This window comes from Emydura macquarii, unplaced genomic scaffold, assembly GCF_026122565.2.
Source record: "Emydura macquarii macquarii isolate MOO-44397 ecotype Brisbane River unplaced genomic scaffold, CSIRO-AGI_Emac_v2 contig_2924, whole genome shotgun sequence".
NCBI lineage: Eukaryota > Metazoa > Chordata > Testudines > Chelidae > Emydura > Emydura macquarii.
Genome location: NW_027133061.1, coordinates 3,110,743 through 3,136,249, shown reverse-complemented (window position 1 = coordinate 3,136,249; position 25,507 = coordinate 3,110,743). Strand labels below are relative to the sequence as shown.

At 41.8% G+C, this 25,507-nt stretch overlaps 1 protein-coding gene across 1 annotated transcript; it reads right to left on the bottom strand.

Annotated features, from left to right (window-relative positions):
- Positions 1-415: 415 nt before the first annotated feature.
- PRPF3 (pre-mRNA processing factor 3) lies at positions 416-24,971 on the bottom strand. The gene is made up of 16 exons (XM_067569481.1): positions 24,820-24,971; positions 22,357-22,539; positions 21,228-21,358; positions 17,004-17,150; positions 15,561-15,644; positions 15,212-15,432; positions 13,766-14,072; positions 12,695-12,861; positions 11,876-11,958; positions 10,723-10,866; positions 9,742-9,841; positions 8,444-8,557; positions 7,548-7,666; positions 6,479-6,562; positions 4,690-4,751; positions 416-3,526 (listed from the first exon to the last, which is right to left on the bottom strand). The coding sequence occupies exons 2-16, from the start codon at positions 22,499-22,501 to the stop codon at positions 3,380-3,382; spliced, it is 2,055 nt and encodes a 684-aa protein (XP_067425582.1). The 5' UTR covers positions 22,502-22,539; positions 24,820-24,971; the 3' UTR covers positions 416-3,379.
- Between the last annotated feature and the right edge of the window lie 536 nt (positions 24,972-25,507).

The following is a 25,507-nucleotide window of genomic DNA, read 5'->3' as shown; positions in this document are numbered from 1 at the left end:
CAGTCCAATCAGGGCTTCCCACTTAGAGCAAGGGAGGGAGGCAGCTGCCTTGAGGCGCGGGACCCACGCCGTGAAGGGCATAGCCACGCTCCCAGCATCCTTTGCGCTTCTTTCCGCCCCCCCCCCCCCCAGTTTGGACAGGCTCCCAGCATCCTTTGTGCTCCACCTGCACCCAGGGCCACACTCACACTATCCTTGGTGCCCCTCCCCCCGCCTTTCTTCTCCGCCCACTGACCAAAGTCTAGGTTTCACCTTTGCCCGCCTCACCTGGGCTTTGCATATGGCCACCGGGCCTTCCTCCCTGCATAGCAGGGCCCCAGCTACACCCTGGGTCTGGTTCTCCCTAGCCCCTTTTTGGGCCTGCACACCTTGCCCCGTCCCTCCTCGGCCCAGCAGAGCAGCTCATGCAGCGCCCTTTTGCAAAAGCTACAGGTGGGGCTATAGCCCCCCCCACAGCCCTGCGAGAAGCTGCACCCGTCCACTTGTGGGGAGAGAGCAACAGGCTGAGCAGAGCCTACCCCAGAAGAGGCTGAAGAAAGGACAGACCGAGAGAAACATACCCCTTTTAAAGGGGCAGTAATGAGGCGTTCGCTAAACTTGTTAAAATCAAGCTCTTACAAAAGAGACGAGCCTCCCACCTGCTTCATTATACGACATTAAAAAAAATAAACCAACCATTAGACAATATTCAGTGATTTACAGCCAAGGTAGCAAAGCCTTAGGCCCAGGAGAGGATTCGGACTAAGATTGGCTTTGTCCTCAGGCAATACACACTACAAAAAACAAGCAGCACAAAAAGTTGAGACTGAATTTTTAATATTTTGTTATTAAACTAAGATGGTTTAAGAAACAGAAGAATAGCTGGTTTTTAAAAAAACTGTGTTTAACAATAGCGGCTCTTTACAATGAGGAGGCATAGTTTTAAGCTCTCACAAGATAGACATGGAAGTGTTACGTAGCCCCAACTTCTGCTGCAGAAGGCAGACTGATGGAAGAGAAGTGGGGCCTGGGCATTCTCATGGGGGGCAAGATGGTTATTGGGAAGCTGTGTCTTTCTTTACCCACCAGCCATGCCCTCGTTCTCATCAGACAATATTTTACTTTGTGGTAAATATCATAAGATCATGTCTTGGATCCTGTTCCTCAAAAAATTGAGTAAAACAGGCTTATTCTAAGAATCGTCAGTGTTATTAAAAAAAAATCTATAATGTGATATTAATTCAAGCTGGAGTCTTTCCTACATTCAGGACCCAATATATGCAAAGTTCCTTTCATAGAGTGAGCTAAGCAGGAAGTAGTGCTTGGCATCAGGATGTAAAGAGCAGAGAATATAAACAAAAGCATTGTTGTGCCAAAGACAGCCAAAAAATGACTAATCCTACTAGAAACCTGGAGCACAACCATACAGGATTAGAAAAAAACATTTATTATGGCATTTTCTACATCTACCCTTGCCCCCACATACTATGTGAGCTGTTTATTCCTCTCTTGAAGTCATGACTCTTGAAATTGTCAGAAGTCATTCTCAAATAGTTTGACTCCAGGTATGGTATGAAGCAGTAACACGCACATTGGGTTATGCAATGAAGCAGTAACACAAACATTCTCCATTGTCCTGCACCCTGCACATTCATTCCCACTGGTATGAAATGGGTGTAAAGGACTGCCAATGCCGATCTGACCGCATTTGACATCCCCTTTGCACTGATGTAGTTGACTGCACAAGATGGAAGGACAGGATCCTTTGTTCCAACCTTGAAAAATATTCTACATTTCCCATGATGCATCAACCTGTTTAAAGAGCTGTTAACCTAGTCTGCCTACCAGCTAGTATGGGACTTGAGTGAAAACAGAACAAAATGTACTTAGGGAAACCCTCTCCCACTTTATGAAAAAAGACATTGAAAAGATGCTATTTACTTTTCATCTCTGCACAAGCTGGGATAAACATAGACGTGAAGTAAGTGGGATGACACCAAAGCATTTCCATTAATATAAAAGCAGGTTCAAAGCTTGTCATACAGTGAGGGAAATTTGCATGAAATACAAGACAAAGCAGTGCTGGCTGTAGAAGCACACGCTAATGTTAACTGAAGGAACCACTCATTTCAACATTTTCCTTCTAAGGATCAATCCGAGACAGTAACTGCCTCTAACCATAGTACAATGCACACTACAGCTCCAAATGCTGATCATATTCATTGCTGCTATTAATAATACTGCACAGGATATTACAAGAATTCCACTTTTTCCTAAATATTGAAGTTCAGGCTTCACAACCCTGCCTCTTCATTGTTGTCTGCTCATCTTGCCAAACATCAGCCCTCAACTGCTGCTGCTCAAATCAGCTTCACAAGAAAACAAATGACCCTTCCTCCAATTGCTTCTTATGCATGGAACATCCTCCTTCAACTCCTCTATAAAGCCGGTCCATTTTCCTCTTTAAATACTTATTTGAGACCCACCATGTGCTATGCCCTTAAACTAAGATCAGCCAATGAATGAATGCTGAGCTGGCATCTTTTGTTTATAATTAGAGAACTGCCGATGTCTTGTATCCTTCCCCCCCATAAACCCTGTTTGTTACTTATCTTAGATTTTAAGAGGTAGAGCAAGGACTTTCCTCCTCCATGTTTGTAGCACAATGGGCTCCTGATTCTGAGGTTACTGTCAAACGATCCTTCCAATATACCCACGCTATGGTATAAAACTGAGGCAAGAGCCATGAACAGAAAAACAGTTTGCAATGAGCAACAGCAAGCTACTTGAAACTCCCATGTAAAGAAACACATCTTTGACTTTCTTTTAAAAAAGTTTATTATGTAAATATAGGATGTGGGCTAAGTCCCCATCTCCTACTCTGCTTTACAAATTCCAATGCTCCGTTCTGCCTCCTCAGACTATTTGGGGCTGCTCCCAAACAACTGCCCCCCCTCAAATAAAGGAGCAATCTTTGATTGTGTGCACCATATAGTTTGTCCAATGTCAGACCTCATCTACTGGACAAAGCAAGGAGGTGTTTGTACTTCCATTTGAGACAGCTGTATGTGAAGGACTAATGACACTACTGAAAACAGTTGTCTTTGCCTCTCCTACCTCCCCAAAACTGAATTCTCTCCAGAGAACATAAGAGACACCTAAGAGCACATCTGATGTTCGCATCACTGGTGGATACCACTTTCCCATGGTTTTGCACCAATATCTCCAAGAGTTGGGTTTATCCAGAAAACAGTGTAGCTGTGATTGTTGTTTTAAAAATATTTCTTTAATCATATGCATTGTACTGTAGGGATTTGAGGAGAGGAAGGGAGTTCTGTCCAAGTTTCAGCCAGGTATTGTTCTCAAATTAACAACAGGAACGCTGGGGGCAGCAGCACCCTCAGTCTGTGGATTCCAACACGGACTCGCTCAGAGCCAGGTCCCAGTAGTGCTCAGCTCCGTGTTTTTTAAAGTGCTCCCGTGCCATGTTTTCAGTGGGGCACTGCTTAAATTTCATTTCACCAAAGCTGCGATCCTTCGCTGTACCCTGCAACAGACAGAAAGAGGAGTTTTCCGATGCATCTTGTGGACAGGAAAAACCACCAAGCAAATGCACCACAACTACAAGAGGAATCGAGAATAAACCTCTTTAGAATTGAAAGAAAGTAATTTCTCAGGTTTCTAAACAAGTGTTCAAAGAGGAACTATGATTTGCATAATTAAATTAGTGCTATGTTTATTTGTGGAAGGGTGAAAAGTTGTGTAGAAATATGCTTAAATAAGGGCAATTTCCACTGTCACTTAGTAATCTTTTCTTTTAAAAGAACTGCCAGGAAAATACTTTCCTTTGATAAGTCGCCAACAAACGGAAGGGTTTGAGAGCAGTTCAGTGGCTACAATTAAAGTTACATGTTTTATTCCAGTCTGCATCCATCTTTTTTCTGAGTAGCCAGTGTTTTTTATGCTGCTGTGCAGGATTATCTCCAAAGACTTTGGAGATGCTAATATTTTTATGTAGCATCTCAAAGGATGTGATCATGAAAACTAAAGGGTGCTGGCCCCAACCTCAAGTCACTTGGAACACAAAGGAGTTATACAGCCACAGTATTTCTGGCCAGGACTCCTTTTGAAAGCTGCCAACTTGTTTCTTGTCACTGGTTAGCCATAGAAAGCAGTGACTGCTTTCTCCTCCACAAGGGCTAAATATGCTACCTCCCCTTACCAGAGCAAGAGACAGAGACTGAAACCCAGCTCTCCTGCACTGCAAAAAGCAGCCAATAAGTTACCCTGGAAGCATCTTTTGAATGGTGATTAGATATATGAACTGGATCATGCATCCTCTGCATTTCCCAGCACTATACACTTCCAAATGCAAAAAATACTCCTGTGGGGCCTAAGCAGCGTAAGTCACCACATTGTTTTCTCCATCTGAATAAGGTTTAAAAGATAAACCCTGAATATTTCAGATTGAATTAAGTTGGCCATGAGTGTCAATCAAAACAAACATCAGGTAGCTAAATGCCATCAAGTGGGTAGTGAAATAAATGCTTTGTGCATAGCAATTTGCAACAGAGGTGTACAGCAGTTAACAAGGTTTTATAGCTTGCACGCATGTTTTATATCAGCAGTAATGAAAAGCCAAGTGACCCAGAAATTAAGCACTTGAGCCGGAGGCCCAAAATTCTCCTTTAAATCAAGATCATAAATTACCTCCCAAACCAGAGAGCACTTGTTTGTCTTTTTAACAGACTCCTCATCAGATTCATCATCATCTGAAAAAATAAAGTATATTTAGACCTACAGCTAATAAGGAACTCCAGGCAGTCACTATGAAAGCACCAGCATTAAAATACAAGTCCTTCCCACCCCAAAGCTCTAAACAGTGGCAGTCCTACCCAGGCTGCTATTCTCATTCCACTTAGAGAACTTTTCCCCTCTAAATCCCAGCTGTATTTCTGCTATTTAGACTCAGACTTTTACATTTCCCTCATTTTGGGGATGCACAAGGATGTTTGCTGATTTCCCTTCACCCTTCTCTAATTGTGTTTAGGGATGATTCCTGCACATCTATTAGTGGTTATGTTACACCTGACTTCATAATCTGAAATTTAAGCACAAAATCTAATTCAAATACTGCTGAAGATCTAACTTACTTGCAAAGAAGATTCAGAAGTGATTACATCCCTCTGTCACATTCATTTTTATTCTCATTTCAGGCTCTATCATGTACCTAGAGCAGCGATACTCAGACCTCAATGGTTCAGGAGCCAAATTAGCAATCAACATTACCCAAAAGAGCCACAGGAGTAAATGGCTATAGTACCATATATTTGTATTTAAACAGTAGGACAGGGGAAATATTTAGTTTTTTATATTTTTATAGATCTAGAGATATAATTTTCCAGCAAATAAATTAATAACTTAGTGCAAGTTGATAACTTAATTGGTTAATGATATAGTAAGAGCATCCTGACTGGTTAATAATTAAATCACCCGGTGTTTTAATATGTGCTGCAAAAAGCTGCAGGACACACATTAAAGAGCCACTTGTGGCTCCCAAGCCTTTGTCTGAGTATCACCGGCATACAGCAACAGCTACAGCCACAGACTGGTCTCTCATATTACATGCTACACAATTACAAAATATCTATTTCAGTAATACTCAGGGGTCATCCAATCAGGATCAGCTCTCTCATTGGGCTAAGCATGCAGAAAGTACATAGGAAGGCACAGTCCTTGTCCTGAAGAGCTGACCATTGAAGAAAATAGTTGGCCAATGGCACTGTACAGCTGCCACATTAATAGAGGAGTGGTTTCCAGCACTGTCTGTGTACCAGTATTAGTCAGACTTATGTGACTGGTGCTTTGGGCTCCCCACTTCCTGTCTCAGGGATGCATACCTGCACTAGGTTCTAGAGGACCACTGCTTCCTCTTCTACTACCCAGAGTGCCTCACAGAATTACAACATACACTTCCCCAAGAACATCCACCTCCTCGGTCTGCCAGCACACACACCTTCCTATACTGGAGTTCGTATTTTTTCAAACTTCAAGTCTTGCAAATGCAAAGCCAGTTCAAGCTCCACTGTGTGTTCGTGGCATACAGCTGAATAGGAGGGGTTGACACTGCAGAAGGCAGTCTGGCAAACTGCTGTAAACAATGGTAAGGTATGTAAGCCAGCACTGAAGTTCCTGGCTTTTTATCATTTAAATTCCAGTCCCAATGTTTGGTTTGCTTTAGCAGTATTACAGACATCTTCAAATTTACACCACAGACGATCAAGTCTATTTATGTTCTGCAGAAGGATTTGCATGGTAATGGCTTTTCTTCTAGGTTGCAACAAAATGACCCAACTGCCATTTCTGTACAGTCACATTGGCTACGTCTCTTTCTCTCACACACACACACACACACACACACACACACACACACACACACACACACACACACACACACACACACACACACACACACACACACACACACTTCTACACTTACCATCTCCCTTTGTGTTTGATGTCTGCTCATCCCATTTTATTCGATGGAGCATAAGACGTTTGAATTTCTTCTGTGCTTTTGGACCTGGAGAGAGAGGAGAGGATAGTCATTTTGACTCAGTTCTTGCTCATTGAAAACTTCAATTTAGAATCCTAAGAGGGTTACTTTCTGTCTCCAAAAGGCAGAGAAAGCTAATGACACCTGAAACTATGGAAGTAAAACTAAACACTCAAACACATATTCAGTTCCAGCTAAAAACTCTGGGCAAAGATACTGCAGAAATTAAATTTGTTAGTCTTTAAAGTGCTACAGAACTCTCGTTGTTTTTACTGTAGATCAGTGGTCTTCAACCTATTTACTATTGTGGGCCACATATGCAGCTCTCCCTGTGTTATGTGGGCCGCATCCACACAATATATGCACTACCTATATGGCCCTGAGGAGGTCATGCGAGTCATAGCTGTGTCCTGATTGGACCACAAGCAGCCCTTGGGCTGAGAACCACTGCTGATCAATGACAAAGGAACATAGTCTAGCCTAAGCACAGAGCTTGGAGACAGGAACCCCTGCATTCCAATCCAACCTCTGACACCAATGCTCTTCTGTGGCCTTTGGCAGGTCACTTCACCTCCGTGCCATCTCAGTTTCCCTTGCTATAGAATGGGGATAGTATCTTACAAAATGTGTTGTGAGAACATTTATAAAGCACTATGCAAGTTGTAAGCATTGTAGCAGACTCAGATTGGCTGGCAGAGTCTTTCCTGAGAAGCTGCCACTGTCAAAATATTGAGACTTCAAATTTAGCAGATTTAACAATGCTGCATTTCTTAAACATATAAGCTTTAAATATTTAAAGGATTATTTAAAATACTTAAGTAGCTAACATATTTGACTACCAAAGGGCTGGTGCGGAGTAAATCTAAGCAGCATCCTAAGTATAGCAACCTAACATCCTCCTTTACTTCCATAAATCCCAGTAATTGGCAATTTGCACATTTGGGTATCTTGATCAGAAACAAGCTTTTGAACTTTTAATGTTCTAACCAGAGCCCACAACCTTAAGGCTTACCTCCTTCTACTACCACCACGTTGACATCTTTGTGTAAAACCACCACTCCTGTTAAGTACAGCTGTCCAGCATTTGCTTCAATTTTGAATTTTTTTGCTGGGTTGCCCAGATTTCTGACTCTGAGGAAATAAAAGCAAAGGTTTATCTATTTGAAAAAGGAACTACAGAACTATGAACTATGGATAACACTCTTCTCCCATTCAGTCCAATATTTACACTCACTTCAAGCTCTCCAGTACTGTGGGGTATATGGAAAACCTTATGCTCAACAGGTTTTTATTCAGTTTGGAACAGGGACCTATTCACCTTTTTACAGTACCTAGCACAATAGGCCCCATCCTTAGTTGGGTAAGAGTTAATAATTTAATATTTATATTATAATAGAAGCTTTCATCTGACTGTAAATGGTGTTTTATCATGTCAGGACTCCTGGGTCCTATTTGTCAGCTCTGCTTGTGATACTGGACATTCAATCTCCCTGTGTCTCAGGTTCCCAGTCATTAGGATTTAAATTCATAAAATGCTTCATAATCCTTGGACGGAAGGTGCTATAGAAGAACTAAGTATTACGAGACTTCCTACATTCACCTTGAATGCTCCAGCAAGATGAGTGAAGAATGGAGTTACCTTTTCAATCATTTACTTTTGGGAAAGTGTGTGTGTGAGGAGGGCGGGGGTTGTTCCTCTCTACCTTAAAATAATTTGAGCAGCCTTCATTGTTTCTAATGGAGTTCAGGAAGCCAGATGACGACAGCCTTGTATTAAAGGAACACTCCATATTAGCACACGTTTGTAGACATGAGTTTGTCGTCATGTGTATTTACAAAAAAAAAAAGTCACACGGGAAAAACGTCTGAGACTAGGCACCTCTTGGCTTTGTGGGTGAAGGCACTCACCTGTACACAGATATATGCACTCCCTGTGAAATATCTTCTTTAAGTTTTTTAACCTTCTTTGCTTTTCTCTGTTCTGCTGTTAGTTTTCGTGCAGCATTGGCCTCTTCATGAGCTCTGAGTGGGAGGAAAGAGGCAACAGGTAAGCAGAAATGCAGCTTGTCTGATGTCTGTCCACAGAACTGGAAGGGAAGTGGGCCTTGGCTGCGCTTGCAGACCCAGAGCTAGGAACAGTGAACTGGGCTCTGCCCAGACCCAGCTGGTTTAGAAGCATGTGAAAGGACCCAACCTGCTAGAGCTCAAGAGACTGGTTTCCATCCAGAGAGGAACTGGACCAGGTTGTAACAAGCACAAACAAGTACTGCAACCTTCCTGCAACCTGACCCTCCAACTTGCTTTCAATGCCTCTAGCGATGAGGGATCAATCCATTTAGTCCTTGGTATCTGTTGAAAGCGAGCAATTAGTGCCAGCTGTAATGGTGGTGATTTGTGGCGTGAACTGGATCAAAACGCACCAACTAATTTTAAATAGATCTTTAAACCACCATCAGATGGTGCAAACTTTCAGTCAGTACTGCTAGAGGCTGCATTTGATCTAGTGATGATGATGCATAAGGCCCAGTATTACCACAGCTTGAAAAATCCAGCTCTGATTATTTGTAGTTTGAGACTACGCACATGGACTTTTAATTCAGGAACTGTGCTTTAGATTAGTTTCTTAAAGTGCCTACTCAGTTCAACTTTATCAGAGTGAAACTTCTGCATTTCTCAGATGACATCCCTTGAGGATGAACACGTGCACACACCACTTCACATCACTGTGGAAATGTTGCTGTCTGGAGTAGTCAATTGCTCAGTACTAAACTTGAGAGTATTCAGTGTAAGTGACTCAATGCAGTGAGCTCAGGAGGACCATGCCTCAAAGTTATTACTACACAAGTAGTTGTTGGATGAGTCTGTGAAGTGAGTCAGGGTCTCACTCCAGTTCGTAGCAGATAGCTGTCTCTACGCAAAAGCCACCACTGCAACTGGGCCTCTTGCTGGCAGTTGCAGGAGAAGGAGCCAAGAATGGATGGGTCACAAACACTCAACCCCCTCTAGCTCTCAGAGGGGAGCCTTTCAAGGCATAGCTGAAATACACTGTGGGGGTAGAATGAGAGTAAAACTTGCCCTTCCTTCTGTCTTTGCTACATCTGTTCTGTGCTTCAATAGAGGACTTCAGTCTCTAAGGCTGTCAGTACACCACCACCGCTAAATCCACTATAAAATAATAAACAAGGAAGCAGTGACATGCAACCTACTTTTGTCTCTTTGCCATTTGTGCTCTAACGTGAGCTTCCACTTTTGTCGGGTCCTGAACAGCTTCTGTCCCAAGTACTCGCATCAGATTAGAAATTCTTACTGCAAGGGAAAGAGAGAGGGGAACATTTTAAAGGGCTCGATCCTCTATCAAGTACCAACTTGCCATAATTTGTGTCAAAATGCAAAAGGCATCTGTTATTTCCTATAAGTATAGGAGTAGAGATGCCACAAAAGCTTAAAAATGAAAAAGTATTCATAATGGAAGTTTTACTTTAAACAAATCTGAGTGCAAAGATGTAAGAGCAAAAAACACTAGAGGGAAAACATCTGAAAGAAAGGTACAAGTTAATTTCTAAGTGAGACCATATCCCCTCTATAAGGCTTGTTCCTACTTTAAAAGGCTTCCCAGCATTGTTTTAAAACAGCCTTCTATATTGTCTTTTGTCAGGCTCAAAATGTTTTACAGATTTACTAGCTACGTGAACAGACACCACTTATCTCTGAAATGCAGATATTCCTAGGTACAGTGTGGCAACTGATTGACAGATCACAGCAACAATACATTACATTTAGTAAAAAGTGGTTCCTCTCATCTGAGCACTCCATGTAGTATGTACATTCAACCTCTGTGCAAGCCTAATGAAGTCAATGGGGTTGGATGAGGTGTAAGTCACCCCAGAATGCTGTCCTATGTACATGGGGCTTGACACAGTAATTACTGAGTGAAATTCTGTGGCATGCATTATGCAGGTCACACCAGATGATAACAATCGCCCCTTCTGGACTTAACTCTATGAATGTACATGCATACATGTAAATTCATGAACAGTGTAGATCTATAGGATTTTTCTCACAGCTCCTTTTCCTGCTGCAATTTAACATGGGTTTTTTAACTAGCCAACATGTCACCACTTGGAGACTGCATGTTTCACAGTGTGGCGTTTTGCATACAGCCTGTTCTCCACAAGGTAGTTTCCTACCTTTTGGTTCAGGAGGCGGCATTAGACCCAGCCTGACTTTCTCCTGCAGTTCCTTCTGTGCTTCTCTCCGAGTCTGACGTCGTAACTTCTTCTGCTCTTTTTTAGTTAGATAAACGCCCAGAGTCACTGGTGTGTCACTGTCCACTAGAAAGGTAAACCAACGAACAGTCAGTTTATATTTACCAGTTTCCCAAGAGCAGGACCAAATACGGTCAACGATCATTACGGGGAAAAGGAAATGGAAATAGTTGCAGTCTAGGTAATCAATTCCTCATGCTTAATGCTAAGGCAGCTCAACACCACCTTTTCTGTCCTCCCCCCACCCACCCAGTCAGCTTGTAACTTACAGAATCACCTCTTTTTGAGCATGTAGCTCTCCCATCTCAGCTCTATAGGTTACCTCTGCTACAATCTGTGATCCTTGAGTTACTGCAGATTGTTTACATCAATGCTGCACCAGAAAACAGGTTACAATGCTACTTATGCTAAACAGATTAACCCCAATCATCTAAGCCTTTCTTTACTATCTTGTGTCCCTTTTTTGGGGGCCATGTTATCATGTGGACCACAGGAGGCATTTGGGATATGTCTGCACTGCAGCTGAACACCCGCCACTGGACCGCATCAGCTGACTTGGGCACACAGGGCTTGGGCTGCACAGCTGTTTCATTGTGGCACAGACATTCAGGCTTGGGCTCATGCTCCAGCCCAAGCCTGAACATCTACACAGCAAATAAACAGCCCAAGAGCCCAACTCAGGTGACAGGGGTGTTTAGCTGCAGTGCAGACATATCCATAATGTCCAAGTAGCAGTCGCTATTCCCTCTACCGTGTGGGAGTCTACCAGTTTCCAATATCTAGTTGGTCACTATATTTTTAAATGTGATCTCCCCCACTCTTTTTGCAGACTGACCTTCCTAGTCCTAGCAGTCTCACCACGCTAGTAGAGCCCTATGTTCTACCTCAACAAGGTTTCTTTCATGGTGAGAAATGAAGTCAGTGGTATCACAAAACAGGAAGGGATGCAGCTGGTTCAGGTCTCAGGCTGCCAGTAATTTAGAGCACTGGAACAGTCTTGTTACAAGACCCCCCATGTATCATGAACTGATCGAGACAACAAGGACACCTTGAACTAGACTGCTCATAACAGTACCTGGTGGGTTTAGCTGCGCTGGGTGTTCCACAAGGTTTGTGATCCCAAAGTAGTCATCTCGTTTAGGGGAGACTCCAGCTGTTCTAAACAGGAGAGAATTGGGGTATCGCTGTTAAGTCATCTTAAGGTTGGCTTCCCTCCTTCCTTCAATGTTTCACAAGCAACAGCATTCTGTGAACAAAGCAACTTGCCCCACACCCTCCAACACAGGCTACCTATTAAACTTACACAAGATGCTGACAGGCACTCTAAAATCCAGAGCTCAAGGGAAGCAGGGAGATGCATGGGCCCTACATAAAGTATTAATGTACAGGTGTCCCTCCCATTGTCCCAGATATTCTAAGTATTGATCTTACATTTTGACATTAAAAGCAGAACTTTCAAAAATACTTAATGACAAAGTCAATGGGGCTTGTACTACAAAATCATTTAGCTGCTTTTGAAAATCCAACACCGGCTTTTAGCCAAAATCACTCAAACTGCTGTATCGACTGCACTCAGGAACTGCTTTGTCAGTCATGGGAATAAGCTGGGATAGAACATGGCAGCTGTTTGGCACAACGCAACACATTGGGGCAGGGAGCGAACAATATACAACTGAACCTCTAGCAGGGAATTTAGGGGGTAGAATGCAGTTACTCAAGCAGATGCACTTGTTTCTGTGCAAGATGCAGTAAAGGCTTATGGCCTGATTTGCAGAGGTGCTGAGCACTTCAGCCCCCATCAATTTCAACAGAACCTGAGAGTGGTCAGCAACTCTGAAAAGGCAGGTCATTAATTTCTTCTCTACAATAAAGTTATCAAACCCCAGTAGCTTACAGGTCAAGGCCATTAGGTATGATATACGAATCCCACCACTCTATCTCAGGGATCTCCCCTTCTTTCAGCTCCTTTTTAGGGGTAATAAGAGCTAATTTGGTAGAAGTGTGGATCCCGGTCTTTCTGGCAGCTTGAGAGATCTCTGCCTGCAGCTTTTCTAGTTGAGCCTGAGAACAAGAGGAGAGATAATACAAGCAGGTCACAACGTAGCCTTTCAAAAGCAAAACAAACTGGATATATTCTTTTACAAGCTGATCAGGGCATGCCATAGAAGCAGCACAGAATGGGGCCCGGGACTAAGGGATGGTTTTGTGGAAGTTTGTGGGTGTTAAACCTGCCACAATCCTGACCCTGCAAGGCTTACTGCACAACTCTAACACACGATTATTCTCCTAGATGATACTTCCCAATGTATTGCCCAGCCCACTTTTAAAATGTCTCAGTGATGATAACATCTAGCCCTTACATAGCATTTTTCCATCAGTAGGTCTCAAAGCACTTCACACTTGTCTCTTTGGAGCAATCTCTTCCATGGTGTAACAACCTCAGTATCAGAAAGGGTTTCCCCAATATCCAGCCTAAATCAGCTCCTCTTTCCAAGAATCCTAGTTATACCTTACTTGGCACTGCAACAAACAATTACTGGGTGCTTACACCGATGTTTTTGCATATGGTTAAAATGTAGGCAAGTTCTCTCCCTTTAAATTTTTACAGGTCCACTCCACCCCCCAATCATTTATTTCTATTGAAAATAGTAGATCAGAAATTGGATTTTTCCCATGGTAAATTTAAGCTTTTCATAAAAAACTAAATTCTTTGTGTGGTCAAAAATGAATGCAGAAAGACACGTTACACAAAAATGTTTGTTTAATCAAAACCCAATTTTCCACTGAAAACGGTTTTGATGGAAAATTTTCAACGATCCCAGGTGGAAAGCTTTTTTGTCCTGAGGTACCCAGACTGAATGAACCTCCATCATTCTTGAATGAAACATAAGAGTTCAGTCCCCTGGTCACTCCCCCACTTCTAGTGCTGTTCATTAATATCTGCATTCAGAAAACTAGACAATACCTTTGTTCGCAACCTCTGTGCAATTTTTTCAAATTTGCCTTTTTCATGGAACTTAAAGGTGCGTTTCTGACGTTGGGATGAGGCTATGGAAACCCGGGGATCAAAATAAGTGTTGGATTCCATATCTTCAGATGGTTTCTCTTTGAGCTGCTGTTTAAACTGCTCCCTCTTTACAGCTCTGATGTTAGCTTTTAGGGTCGGCATACGGTGAGTCAACTCAATCTCTTTACCAGTCGCATCAACAGTTCGGCCTTGTTCGTCCAGGATCAGTGGGGTAGGCTTTGTCTGGTCCTTTAGCTCCACTTTCCTAATGAAAGACACATTTTGTTAAAATACAGTCACGTAGCATTAACTCGAAAGGAATATAGTGTATTGTGACCACCACCAGATAGGCCTTGAAAAATCTGCTCTCTGGTGGTTTTCTCTAAGCCTTTTTAACCAACATAATCTAAAGGAAATAGATATGAAACCATTTTACTGCAACAGTATTCAAACAGTAGGGTGCCAGTATTATGGTCCACAGAGCCTAGAGCGACCTCCAGACTAGGATAAGTCTGACTGAGGCATCATCACAGAGGTTTCCACATTTTGATCATTCACAGAACATCAATAACCTAAACGCTTCCCTTTTCTTGATATTTTGGGGAACAGAAATGAGTTTCAGACACCATGAATGATATGGGTGTGTTTACACTAGAGGCCAGATTCTCATTTACACCAAGGTATCTTTACACCTCTTTGGCAGCGTAAAGGGGCCCTAAAGTGAAAGTAAATGTTATACAACTAAAATTTTATGTTGCCAGAATGGCATAAAGGAACCTGAGTGTAACAGTGTCAGCCCCGAGGCATTGCCCCCACTAAGATTTCCCACTGTTGCAATCATTGGTTTCGCTACATTGATGGCTGCAATGATGGAAGCACCAGTATAATTAAGCTGAGAGCGCGATCTTGCGTTCTAACCATCGTGCAATCTAGACTGAGCAGGTCTAGACCATTCGGCAGTTTGACAACCAGCAGCTTGTCTACCCTAATCTTCCCACCACTGCAACCACTGATGAAGCTGAACCCACGTTGGCTGTGGTGAAAAGTTTTAGAAAATTTCTAGTGTAGACAAGGCCACAAGGACTTGGTGTAGTCTGAACTACTTACTCTTAGCTGACCCTGAAATCAATTTAACATTCAAAGGGCAACTACAAGTTGTAACAGTGGAGATGAACAGCAGCAGCCAGAAAACATCTAAAAGAGCAATGCCTGTCCAACATCACTCTCTGGTGCTTCCATCATTGACATAGAGCTGTGATTATCCAGTTTACAAATCCAAGTCGATACACATGAAGTTGGGCGGAAAGGTAATAATGAAGCCTGACAGTATGCATTCTTCCATTTGTCTTGTTTCTATCGAAAGTTACCAGGGTTACAGTGTATTGACAAGTTGCTTGTACTCACGGAGGTGCAATTCCCATTGCATGCAGGTTGGCCAACCCCACCATGTTGGCATTGCCAATGAGTCCTGGTTTCAAGGCCAGCTGAGCCTGGATTCGGGCCTGCAACTCAGCAGCTTTCCTGGCTTTCTCAATAGCATCATTCATGAATGTGGCTGCCTGTGAGGGCTGAATGGTGTTGCCAATGGGGAGACGCTCTGGCTGTGATGAAGAAGGAGTTTTTGGCTGTGGAGAGACATATATTGTTAGATACGTGTCAGAATAAGCATGCAAATCACAGTTCAAGGAGAAAGACAATGTTATCTATTTGAATCCTGGAAAGCAAAGGGCAGATCCTTTATCAAAGGCTGTACCTGGGGTGCAGGAGGACTAATGAAACTCAGTTGCTTTTTCCTCTCCTCAATCTGACGTGTTGCTGCCTCCATCATCTGTTTGATCTGCAAAAATAAAGTTGGACAGTTACGTTTCTTCCTCCTCACAAGAAGTCAGAAGTCTGCAGAGGCTCCTCACATAGTGGCAAATGAGGGCAAATCAGCTTAGTGGAACTAACTCAGCTACCAACTGGGACAATTCTAATCAACGACCCCCAATTCTGCAGTAGCAACCCCATGTAGTCAGTGCCCACTGCCATGACTTGTTTCTTCCCATTTAGGACACCGTACAGAAAAGGAACTTTGTCTACTTGTTTCATTTGTAAAGAGGATCTCCCCTTTCTCTCTAACAGTTTTGTTGGCTGAATTCAAGTGTGACCAAGTGCTCTGCATGTTCCAAAAGAAAGTGAAAGGACCTGCAAAATGATTTCCTGGCCTGTTCTTAATCAATTCAGTCTGCTCATTGACACTGAGAATTGTAAGAACTGAATTGCCTTTTCCCGTTATAAAAAATGTTTCAAGATGATATACAGGAGAATCTCAGAGGGGTAGCCGTGTTAGTCTGTATACAGCAAAAACAACGAGAGTCCTGTAGCACCTTAAAGATTAACAAATTTCTGCGGGCATAAGCTTTCGTGGGCTGCAACCCACTTCGTCAGATGAGAATCTCACTAATTCTAGAACATCTCTTCCACTAAACTCATTGACATTAATCCACTAATTAAAAACTCGCAGTACCTGGAGATTAAGCTATTTACTGGTAAACCACTTGAAGTCTCTGAACTATTTGGTCAGTCTAATTTAGGCTAAGAGCTTCAGACAGAGCATGTTTTCTGAATTTGCAAAACTCCATGTACATTTATGGTACTGTATAATTAAGAAAAATAATGAAATGTGCCAAAGTATACAGATGGCATTCAGCTAATGAATAGTTTATACCACTTGCAGTCATGTAAACACACTTCAGTGCAAGTCAACACTTCTTCAAACAAATGAAGGACACTGCATAACAAATGTATTTTCTCCATTTAGTCACAGTGTAGTTTAGTTGTATTTGTTAACATTTCATAGCCTTTTAGCAAATATAGATTCTGTGCGAGTAACAAGTTTTAGCAATCCCAGGCATCAACATGGCATTCTGTCACTCAGTTTTCGAGAAATGGCTTGTGATTTAGAGAACTTCTACTGAAATTAGCTAATAGTAGCAGCAAGCTCTGAAAATGACACAGTGAAAAGCAGCTTGCCATTAGTTTTCAAAAGGATGTTGGGCCTGTACATTCAAATTTCTAATCATGATATGAAGTATAAGATACCTGAAACATTTGTTATTCCCCCACACTGAAACTAAATGTTAATTAAGATGTTAAGATCCAAGATCTCGGTTTCTGGGGAGGTGATAGAGGAGAGCAGCCTGAAAAGACTAACCTGTAGCTTGGTCAGCATTCCAGGACTCTCTGAAGGCGGGCCTGGGATAACCTCCGGCTCTTCCTCTACCTCCTCAAAACGTGGAATACGCCGTTTCTTAACGCCGGACGACTCCTTGGAGATCTCAGAGTCATCACCAAACACATCCTAACATTACAGGAACAGGATGGGATAGCTTATGATCAATGATATAACAAGGCTACTTGAGGCTACTGATAAAGATAAGAAACCACCACTCAAGTCCAGCTATTTAGAATTTTTTTTTGGTTAAGCAGTTACAGCAAGGGGTAGAATACAGAACTCTAGGTTGTATGCTCAGCCCTGCCGTTTACCCACTGTGGGATCATGCGCAAATTCAATCTGTGTCTCAGTTTCTCACCTGTAAAATGGTAAGCGATGATCCATCTAAAAGGGTGGTGGTGAAGGGAAGGTTAACTAATGTTTGCAAAGCACTCAGATCATTGTGTGAAAGGCACTATCATTCTTCTGCATGGATTAAAGTTCCTAGGTCCATAATTCTTCCCAGTAAGCCTGTGTGTTCTCGCTCATCTGCCCACAGATATAGGTCTAATCCAGTGGTTCTCAACCTTTCCAGACTACAGTACCCCTTTTCAGGAGTCTGATTTGTCTTGTGTACCCCATGTTTCACCTCACTTAAAAACTACTTGCTTACAAAATCAGACATAAAAATACAAAAGTGTCACAGCGCGCTCTTACTGAGAAATTACTTACTTTCTCATTTTTACCATATAATTATAAAATAAATTGATTGGAATATAAATATTGTACTGACATTTCAGTGTGATACTTAAGTCTGATTTTTACCTGTGAACCATGTCTGAAGCCTGAGCCCCCGGCAGCAGGGCTGAAGCATGCAACTTAGCTTTGTGGGGCCCCCTGTGGCATGGGGTCCCAGGCAGTTGCCCTGCCTGCCATCCCCTAATGCTGGCTCTGCACTTGTGACCCCCCCAAAATTCATCCTGTGACCGCACTGGGGGCTGCAACCCTCAGGTTGAGAAACACTGATCTAGATGAGTTGATGTACCCCCGAAAGACCTCTGAGTACCCTCAGGGGTACATGTACCCCTGGTTGAGAACCACTGGTCTAGTCTACCCACAAACTGAACTGATTTAACTAAATTGGTTTCTAAATCTCAAACTGATTTAAGAGTGTCTCTAAAAGGAGATTGCACTGATTTAACTAAATTGATTAGTTAAAAGTTTGTGTGAGTAAACAAGCCCTTAATCTACCATATAATAGGCATACTGTATTATAAGTGAATGTTATTTGAAAAGAAGATATACACACCGGTTGTAAGCGTTAGTTGAAATCCCCTCTTCACTATTATGGTTCATATTCTACAAGGACACTTCCTCAGCCAGACACAGGTACTTCTTGGAATACCTACAAGTTCAAGAGAAAGGACTTGCCCATAGTATAAAGTGTGTAGACCATTACGTTTTAGTTCCTGAAACTTCCCAAGCAGTGATCTACCCCATGAAACGGTACAAGGGAGAGAGGAGAAGGAGAAGGCCAGACAGAATGCTGAAGACAGCTAACATGAGTATTATCTAATGTTTTTAATCATTCCTCTGTCCACCACTACAATCCTAATTCTGTGAGCATGTGTAAAAGCAGAACTAATGTTTTCCAGGAAGAGCCAATAGGGAAAAGTTACCTTGGGCTGCAATTCCAGTAGATCTCATGCTAAGCAGGGTCAGGGCAGATCAATGTCTGGATGTGACACCTCCAAGAAAGTTAACACCAGGAAGAGGAGCTGGTGATGCAGTAGATGATCCTCTTCTTCTTGAGCCAGTGCCCCATCACAGGATGTTTGGGCATGCTGTGCTACTGGAAGGGCTGAATTTTAAATCAGATACAAAACTATGGACTTGGACCACTTGTGGTCATTCAAGATCCCAGAGCACTTTTCACTAGAGAAGGGGCATTAGCCCCAGTGCCTGGTCCAAATCCCTGCTTAGGTATCTCACCTACCTCCATAAGATTTCCCATGGAGTTTCAGAGTGTAATGGTCTTCCCTTTCTGTCCTACAGCATCGTAAGGTGTTGCTGTTTGATGCTAAGTAGCTTCCACATCATGCGAGAATGTACTTTCAGGGTGGGTAAAGCAATGTCCTATAAATGATCTGTAACAGACTGTGAAGAGCTTTGGGATCCATTTGCAACAGAAGTGCTACAGAAGTAAAAGACAATCACCACTCAAAGTGTAGACTGTAATCCATCAGCCAAAGGGTTCATCTGCAGAACCATCTGCTTGACAATGAGATATCATGTGTCTGCATGGCATAGTTCAGATATTCCAGTTTCTTCTCTGTCTCCCCAAGATATAAGAGATGAGAAACTTGAGATCTGGCTGGGACAAAGGATGATGGCTGTCTGGCTTTCAATCACAACCAATCTGAGGACAGTTTGGTGGCCTAGGTGAAATGAGTTAGTGAGTTTCCATCTAATTCCTAATTAAATGTGTCCACAGCACAAAGATACCACCACCTAACACTTGTTGGCTCCCTTGTTGATAGTCTCAGTAGAGGTGCCAATGACTGAGGGCATGTCTACACTTAAAACGCTGCATCGGCATAGCTGCACCACTGCAGCACTTCAATGAAGATGTTCTATACTGATGGGAGAGATCTCTCCCGTCAACAAAGTTAATCCATCTCTCGGAGAGGCAATAGCTATGCCAGCGGGAGCAGCTCTCCTGACAACATAGTGCTGTCTACACCGGGGGGGGGGGGTGTGTGTGTGTGTGTGGTGTGGTGTGGTGTGGTGTGGTGTGGTGTGGTGTGGTGTGGTGTGGTAGGTCATTATAACTACGTTGCTCAGGGGTGAGAGTTTTTCACACCCCTGCATGACATAGTTAATATTGATATAAGTCTGCAATGTAGACCAGACTTGAGATATGGAAGACTGAACTCCCTCTCACTTTTGGGGAATGAGGGGCAGGGGGGAGCGAGTGTCACGCCAGATCAGGTTAAGGTGCACTGGCAGGGCTGCACGAGGGAAGCATGCACTGCTGCCACCCAGAATGTCTATACTCTGGGGATAAATACTTTTTCTTTATGCATGACTATTTAACCAGTGCACAGAACTGAAACCTGGAAGAGGAAAGGTGAATAGACCCTTTTCTAGCACATTTTAAAGCCTCAGCCAGGCAGAGAAGAAAAGTAACAGTTTCAGACAGAAAATATTGAGAAGTGTAGGCAGATCCCCCTCCTACTACAATGCACTTTTCCTTGGACAACTGGAAAAGCACAGCTGAAAGCCCTGTAAAGAAATATACTAGGTCACTGATGTACTCAGGAACTGATAAATGCAAAACTTCAGAAAGAGAAATATAAAAATGCCATGAAATAGGAACCTCAGGAAAAAAGTGAAAGGAAACTTACTTTAATACCAGGGAAAAGCATGTAGAGTAGCCATTTTTAAACTCTGTATGCAAGTGATGGAAAAAATTGTAATTCCAGGGTCAAACACAAAAGTCTTTAAGATAGCGGGGAGAAGCAGAATACAGCTGTGGATGCATGAGGCTTTCCCCATCTCAGTCAAATGTTAGATGGAAAACCACCAGAACAGTAGGAAATCCTTGCTGTATTTCAGGACCTTGAATTTTGGTGGAAAAAAAGAGGTTGCCAGAAGTTGCATATTGTGGGTTCCAGATGAGCTTCAGTACATGGACAGAAAGTGAAAATGTACAAGATAACCCACCAACATTCATTCACTGATAGTTGTGAAATCAGTTTAGATTTTACAATGACACATCTGAGCAAGGAAGAGCAATGGAAAGTTACTACAAACTGTGACTGACTAACCCAGACTTCTAACCTATAGTTAATGAAGACTCAACAGTATGGCAAAAATGCAGTGGGTGATACAGGAGTAAGAAAAACAGCAGAGAATCACAAATCATGCCATTTAAGCTGTTTTGTTCCATTAAACCTACTAAGGAACTATTAAAGAAACCAGATGCTTAGTCTTCCAAATCAGGACATGGTAAGGGAAAGTATTTTGGTACCTCATGGCACCTCAGAAGAGAATAAAAAACTGAAATGTAAAGGCTCACACACTTCATTGTAGAGAAGGGTCTTTTCTCTTGAACTTTAAGCATTACAAGATGTGCCTTTCTGGAAGAGGAGAATGTGGTAAAGTAACAGTACTGCATTCATGGCCTTTAACAAACAATAACACAATCAGTCCTTAGCTTACCTTCAATTCTCTCTTTCGATTCCGGTCACTGTTGGATTTTGAGTGCCTGGAGCTTCGTCCTTCCTCTACAGCTTCAAAGAGCTTGTCAACAAACCGCAGAGTGGAATCATCAAGAAAAGGCTTCAGATGGTCTGGCAAGGAAGAGAAATTATGACGACTAGACAATGACCATTTTTGGAGACAGGAATAAGTGGATAAAAATTATACTTCAGCCTCTCAGTTCAGTCTGCCACTCCCCTGACATCTAGAATACAGGGCCTATGGGTTCGGTGATTCCACAAAAGCCTCTTTTTAAGGTAGTCTCTAACAACGACTAAAGCAAATTTCTTCAGTTTCTTTAACAATAGAGCTTTTCAACTGCATTTCCTGTCTTGTCAGTTTCTGTAGCACTCAAAGTGTTTTGAAAGCCTCATAGACAATGCCAACTTCTGCCATGAGGGAAAGGGGAATACTGTACAAGAAAATCCATCCAAACTAAGCTTCTATTATTGCACATGCTGTGAACACATAGTAAGTCTGGAAATGTTAAGTATATAAAAATTAGCTCTGAGCTAAGAATTAGCACGGACATTCTCAGAACAAAGTGGATTTCACATCCATAAAAGGGGGTCCATCTAATGGAAGCATTGTCACCTTAACTAGTGATGAAGAAACAATTTGCCACATGCAGTTCAGCACCACTAAAGTCAGGTCAGGAAGTGCCCAAGAATAAGGAAGTGAGATATGAATTTAAGACCATTTCAAATGCATTGCAGCTCTTCCCGTTCCATTTGTAAAGCTCACAGCTATTCCCAGGAACAAATACTCCCGTTTATTTCAAATACAAATTTGAAAGCCTCACTCAGTTGCTTTCTAAACCAAGTGTCTATATTGTTAGTTTCATTTTCTTGAGTGATGCTTCTATTCCTTTGCTATTGTTTAGCTCTAAAGCGTGGTAGGGTACAGTTTACATGAAATACTTTGCAGAAAAATGGATTGTGTTGCTAAACAGAAATCCTGATAAATTCAACTGGGTATTGCTTTTAGTGTCTATTTCACACAGCTCCCTCTCTTTTTGTCACGGAGTTTTAATACTCCTAAATTCGCAGCAATGAATGTGCTGTGTCGTAATGAAAAGTGGAGGACATACCAGCTGCTTTCTTTTTGTCCATTCCCTTCCCAACACAGTTCAATGCTGCGGTGACCACAGTGGGTTCTGAGAAACCCAGGACCCGTTTCACTGTCTTCTCGATCCATGGCTTCAGCTCATCCAATTCCCGTTTAGAGAGCGACATCTTCACCAGCAGGCTGACTTGAATTATTTCAATTGTACCTATAAGAGAAATGAAGCGTGGAAAAAGCATCAATTAGAGAGAATGGAGCAGCCAAATCACCACAATATTGGTGATTTTTCTTTTTTTAGTGTGAATTTAGAGCTGATGGAAGGTGCAAAAGATTTTATAAATGTATTTATTTCTAGAGATCCCAACCAAGATTGGGGTGCCATTGTTCTAAGCACTATATAGGACAAGGAACAGTCCCTGCCCTCAAGACTTTACAATCTAACTATATAAGACAAAGGAAGTATTAGACCCTTATTAGAGATAACATGTTTGTGCATTAGTTCCCTAAGTGGCTCTCTCAAGTGGGGGGGAAGAGGGAGTTCTGTCTGCATGGTCCATTCAGTCTTTGGCTTGTGCTAATAAGGCAGCCAATTAGCGCCAATGGGGTAGTAGATATGTGATGTGAATCCTTGTCCATTACTAACTGGACTAAGACCTACCCAAACTTGTTTCACATACATCACTAGCACCCTATACATTAGAATAGTTTTTACAATATTGAGAGAGAAAGGAACAAGTCCAAGCAATGAGAATGAAATATATTTTTGATAAGCACTGAAAATCCTAATACACGCTAGTTAGTGCTTAGTCCCTTCCATTTGAAGATCTCAAAACATGTGACAGACATTAAGCCTCAACATCTACACAAGCTAAGCATGTGAGCCTTCTACACTATGGGAAATTAAGGCTGACTTGTCTCCTTGCTGTGTACCTTAGCCATTCCCAGGACTCCTGACTCGCAGCCTCACCACAGACTCAGACTTTAAGGCCAGAAGGGGCCATCATGATCATCTAATGTGACCTCCTGGGCATTGCAGGCCACAGAACCTCACCCACACACTCCTGCAAAAGGCCCACAACGTCTGGCTGATTTACTCAAGTCCTCGACTCTTGATTTAAAAACTTCAAATTACAGAGAATCCTCCATTTACTTTATTTCAAACCAGCAAATGACCCGTACCCCAATCTGCACAGGAAGGCCAAAAAAAAAACCACCAAGGCCAATCTGACCTGGGGGAAAATTCCTTCCCAATCTCAAATAGAATCATTTTAGACAAAAAGATCATCCTGCCTCACCAAGCATAAGCACATATACGTTTCACTACACAATCTATGGCCCACATCCTGGAAATATTCTCAGGCATGCTTAACTTTAAGTCTGAGAACCCCATGGAAGTCAATGGGCCTACTCGTATGTAAAATTAATTGTGTGTGTGAGCATTTCCACATTCAGGGCCTCAATCAGCACTAGCCTTCTGCAAACTACAAGCAATATATTCCCCACCTCTATCATTGGAATCTAGTTGTGAGCTACAGATTTTGAAGACAAGATCTCTCTTCACTAATTGTTTGAAACAGAAACTACTATGTGAGAGGGTTACACTCTACAAATGAAATAATGTTTAATTATAAACTCAGACCTTAATCTGATTTGGAAACCAAGTTTCCTTTATCTGGAAAGGGGCAATCTTTTTAAGGAAACATGCTGGGCCTAAGACATTTCTTTCCTACAAGAAAAAAATCGGGAGGTAGCTCTGTACTGTATAATTACAAAGTGTTACTACTGACCCATAAAATCAGAAAGTGAACATCAACATTTTAAAATAAAGTTATTCTCTATAAAAAGACTATATGCACAAATAAAAATCTAGATTTTTCTGTTTGTACAGTCAAGAAATTTTCTACATATTTAAGCATCAAAGAGCAAGAAAACTTAAAGCAACAGTAAATGTAACCTACAGGCATCCTATAGATACCTTTCAGTTATAGCTGCTTGTTGGGTAACATTTCAGATGATGATGGTTAAAAGTTAACATTGATATTCATGATCATTAATTCAGCTAGGTTAAGAACCATTATTACATTTCATAACAAGCAAGTTGCTATATTAATATCTTCATTTATATATTGAAAAACAGGCTAATATTGCTATAAGAATGAGTGATGCCTTGTTGGATTTTACCTTCATTTATGTATTTCAATAAGACCTAATAAAATACTCAGCCTCAGGCAGGTTAGCATGATATTTCAATATCAGAAGAGTGAATAGAACACATAAGCACTACTCTCCATTATATAGTACTTATAGATAAACATTATATTTCAGCCATGTATTCTATACACAGTTAAACCTTGCATATAAGGCCAAATGTGTTTATTAAAATGTCTAAGTAAGGTGACAGGCAAAATATAAGAAGATTTCTACCAGGTGGTCCCGGAGTGAAACTGCACAACACATGCATCTCTCATTAAAGTTTACATCCACTAACCTTCTTCACTATGTTATTCCTCAGTAAATGGATAATCTGAAATTGATGTTCTCACAAAGCTGTTGTCAAAGCAACTGTGGCTCCTTCAGATAAGCAATATACTTAGCTTCATCCTGTAAAACATATATGTCTAAAATTAAGTAAAAATTCTAATTATAATTGAGTTTCCAAAGCCATGGTAAGACGTACAATGTCAATAGAAACCCTTTTGGCTCACAGCACTGCCCCAATACGACTACTTTGAAGGTCTGAAGACTTGCTATGCTAAGGCTAAAAATCTAGATGCCTTCAATCAGACAAATTTAACTGTAGTCGGATAAGAGCTCATTTACATCAACAGAAAATTTTACCAAATTCTGCAACATAGGAAGATTGGGTTGTTCCTACCCACCCCCTTACTTCTTTCTGAGAAGCAACCTTGCACAATCACAACACATTCATGGACAGACAATTCTTACCTTGCTTATAAAACTCATTTGCGCAGATAAAGGTAAAAACTCACATGGCCACCTCTTGTTGTTGTTGCTCCATTTTATTTGTTTTAATACATTTTTTTATTAATCTAGAATGGAAATAAATGCGCCAATTCCCTCCTCACTATCACATGTATACCTCTGACAAGCCAGCAAAGGAGGCAGTGTAATCTAGCAGTTAGAGAGAAAATGGGAGGCAGGAGTCCTGAGTATTA

Bases quoted from the DNA above. Each gene is read 5' to 3' on its own strand.
- PRPF3 (XM_067569481.1), bottom strand. From the start codon at position 22,501: ATGTCGCTCTCTAAACGGGAATTGGATGAGCTGAAGCCATGGATCGAG. The intron at 15,645-17,003 runs GTTAGTCTTTTC...TTATTTTTGCAG, and splicing joins GAATGCTGACCAAGCTACAG to ATCAAACAGATGATGGAGGC. The intron at 3,527-4,689 runs GTAATTTATGAT...TGTCTGTTGCAG, and splicing joins AGTGCTCTCTGGTTTGGGAG to GGTACAGCGAAGGATCGCAG.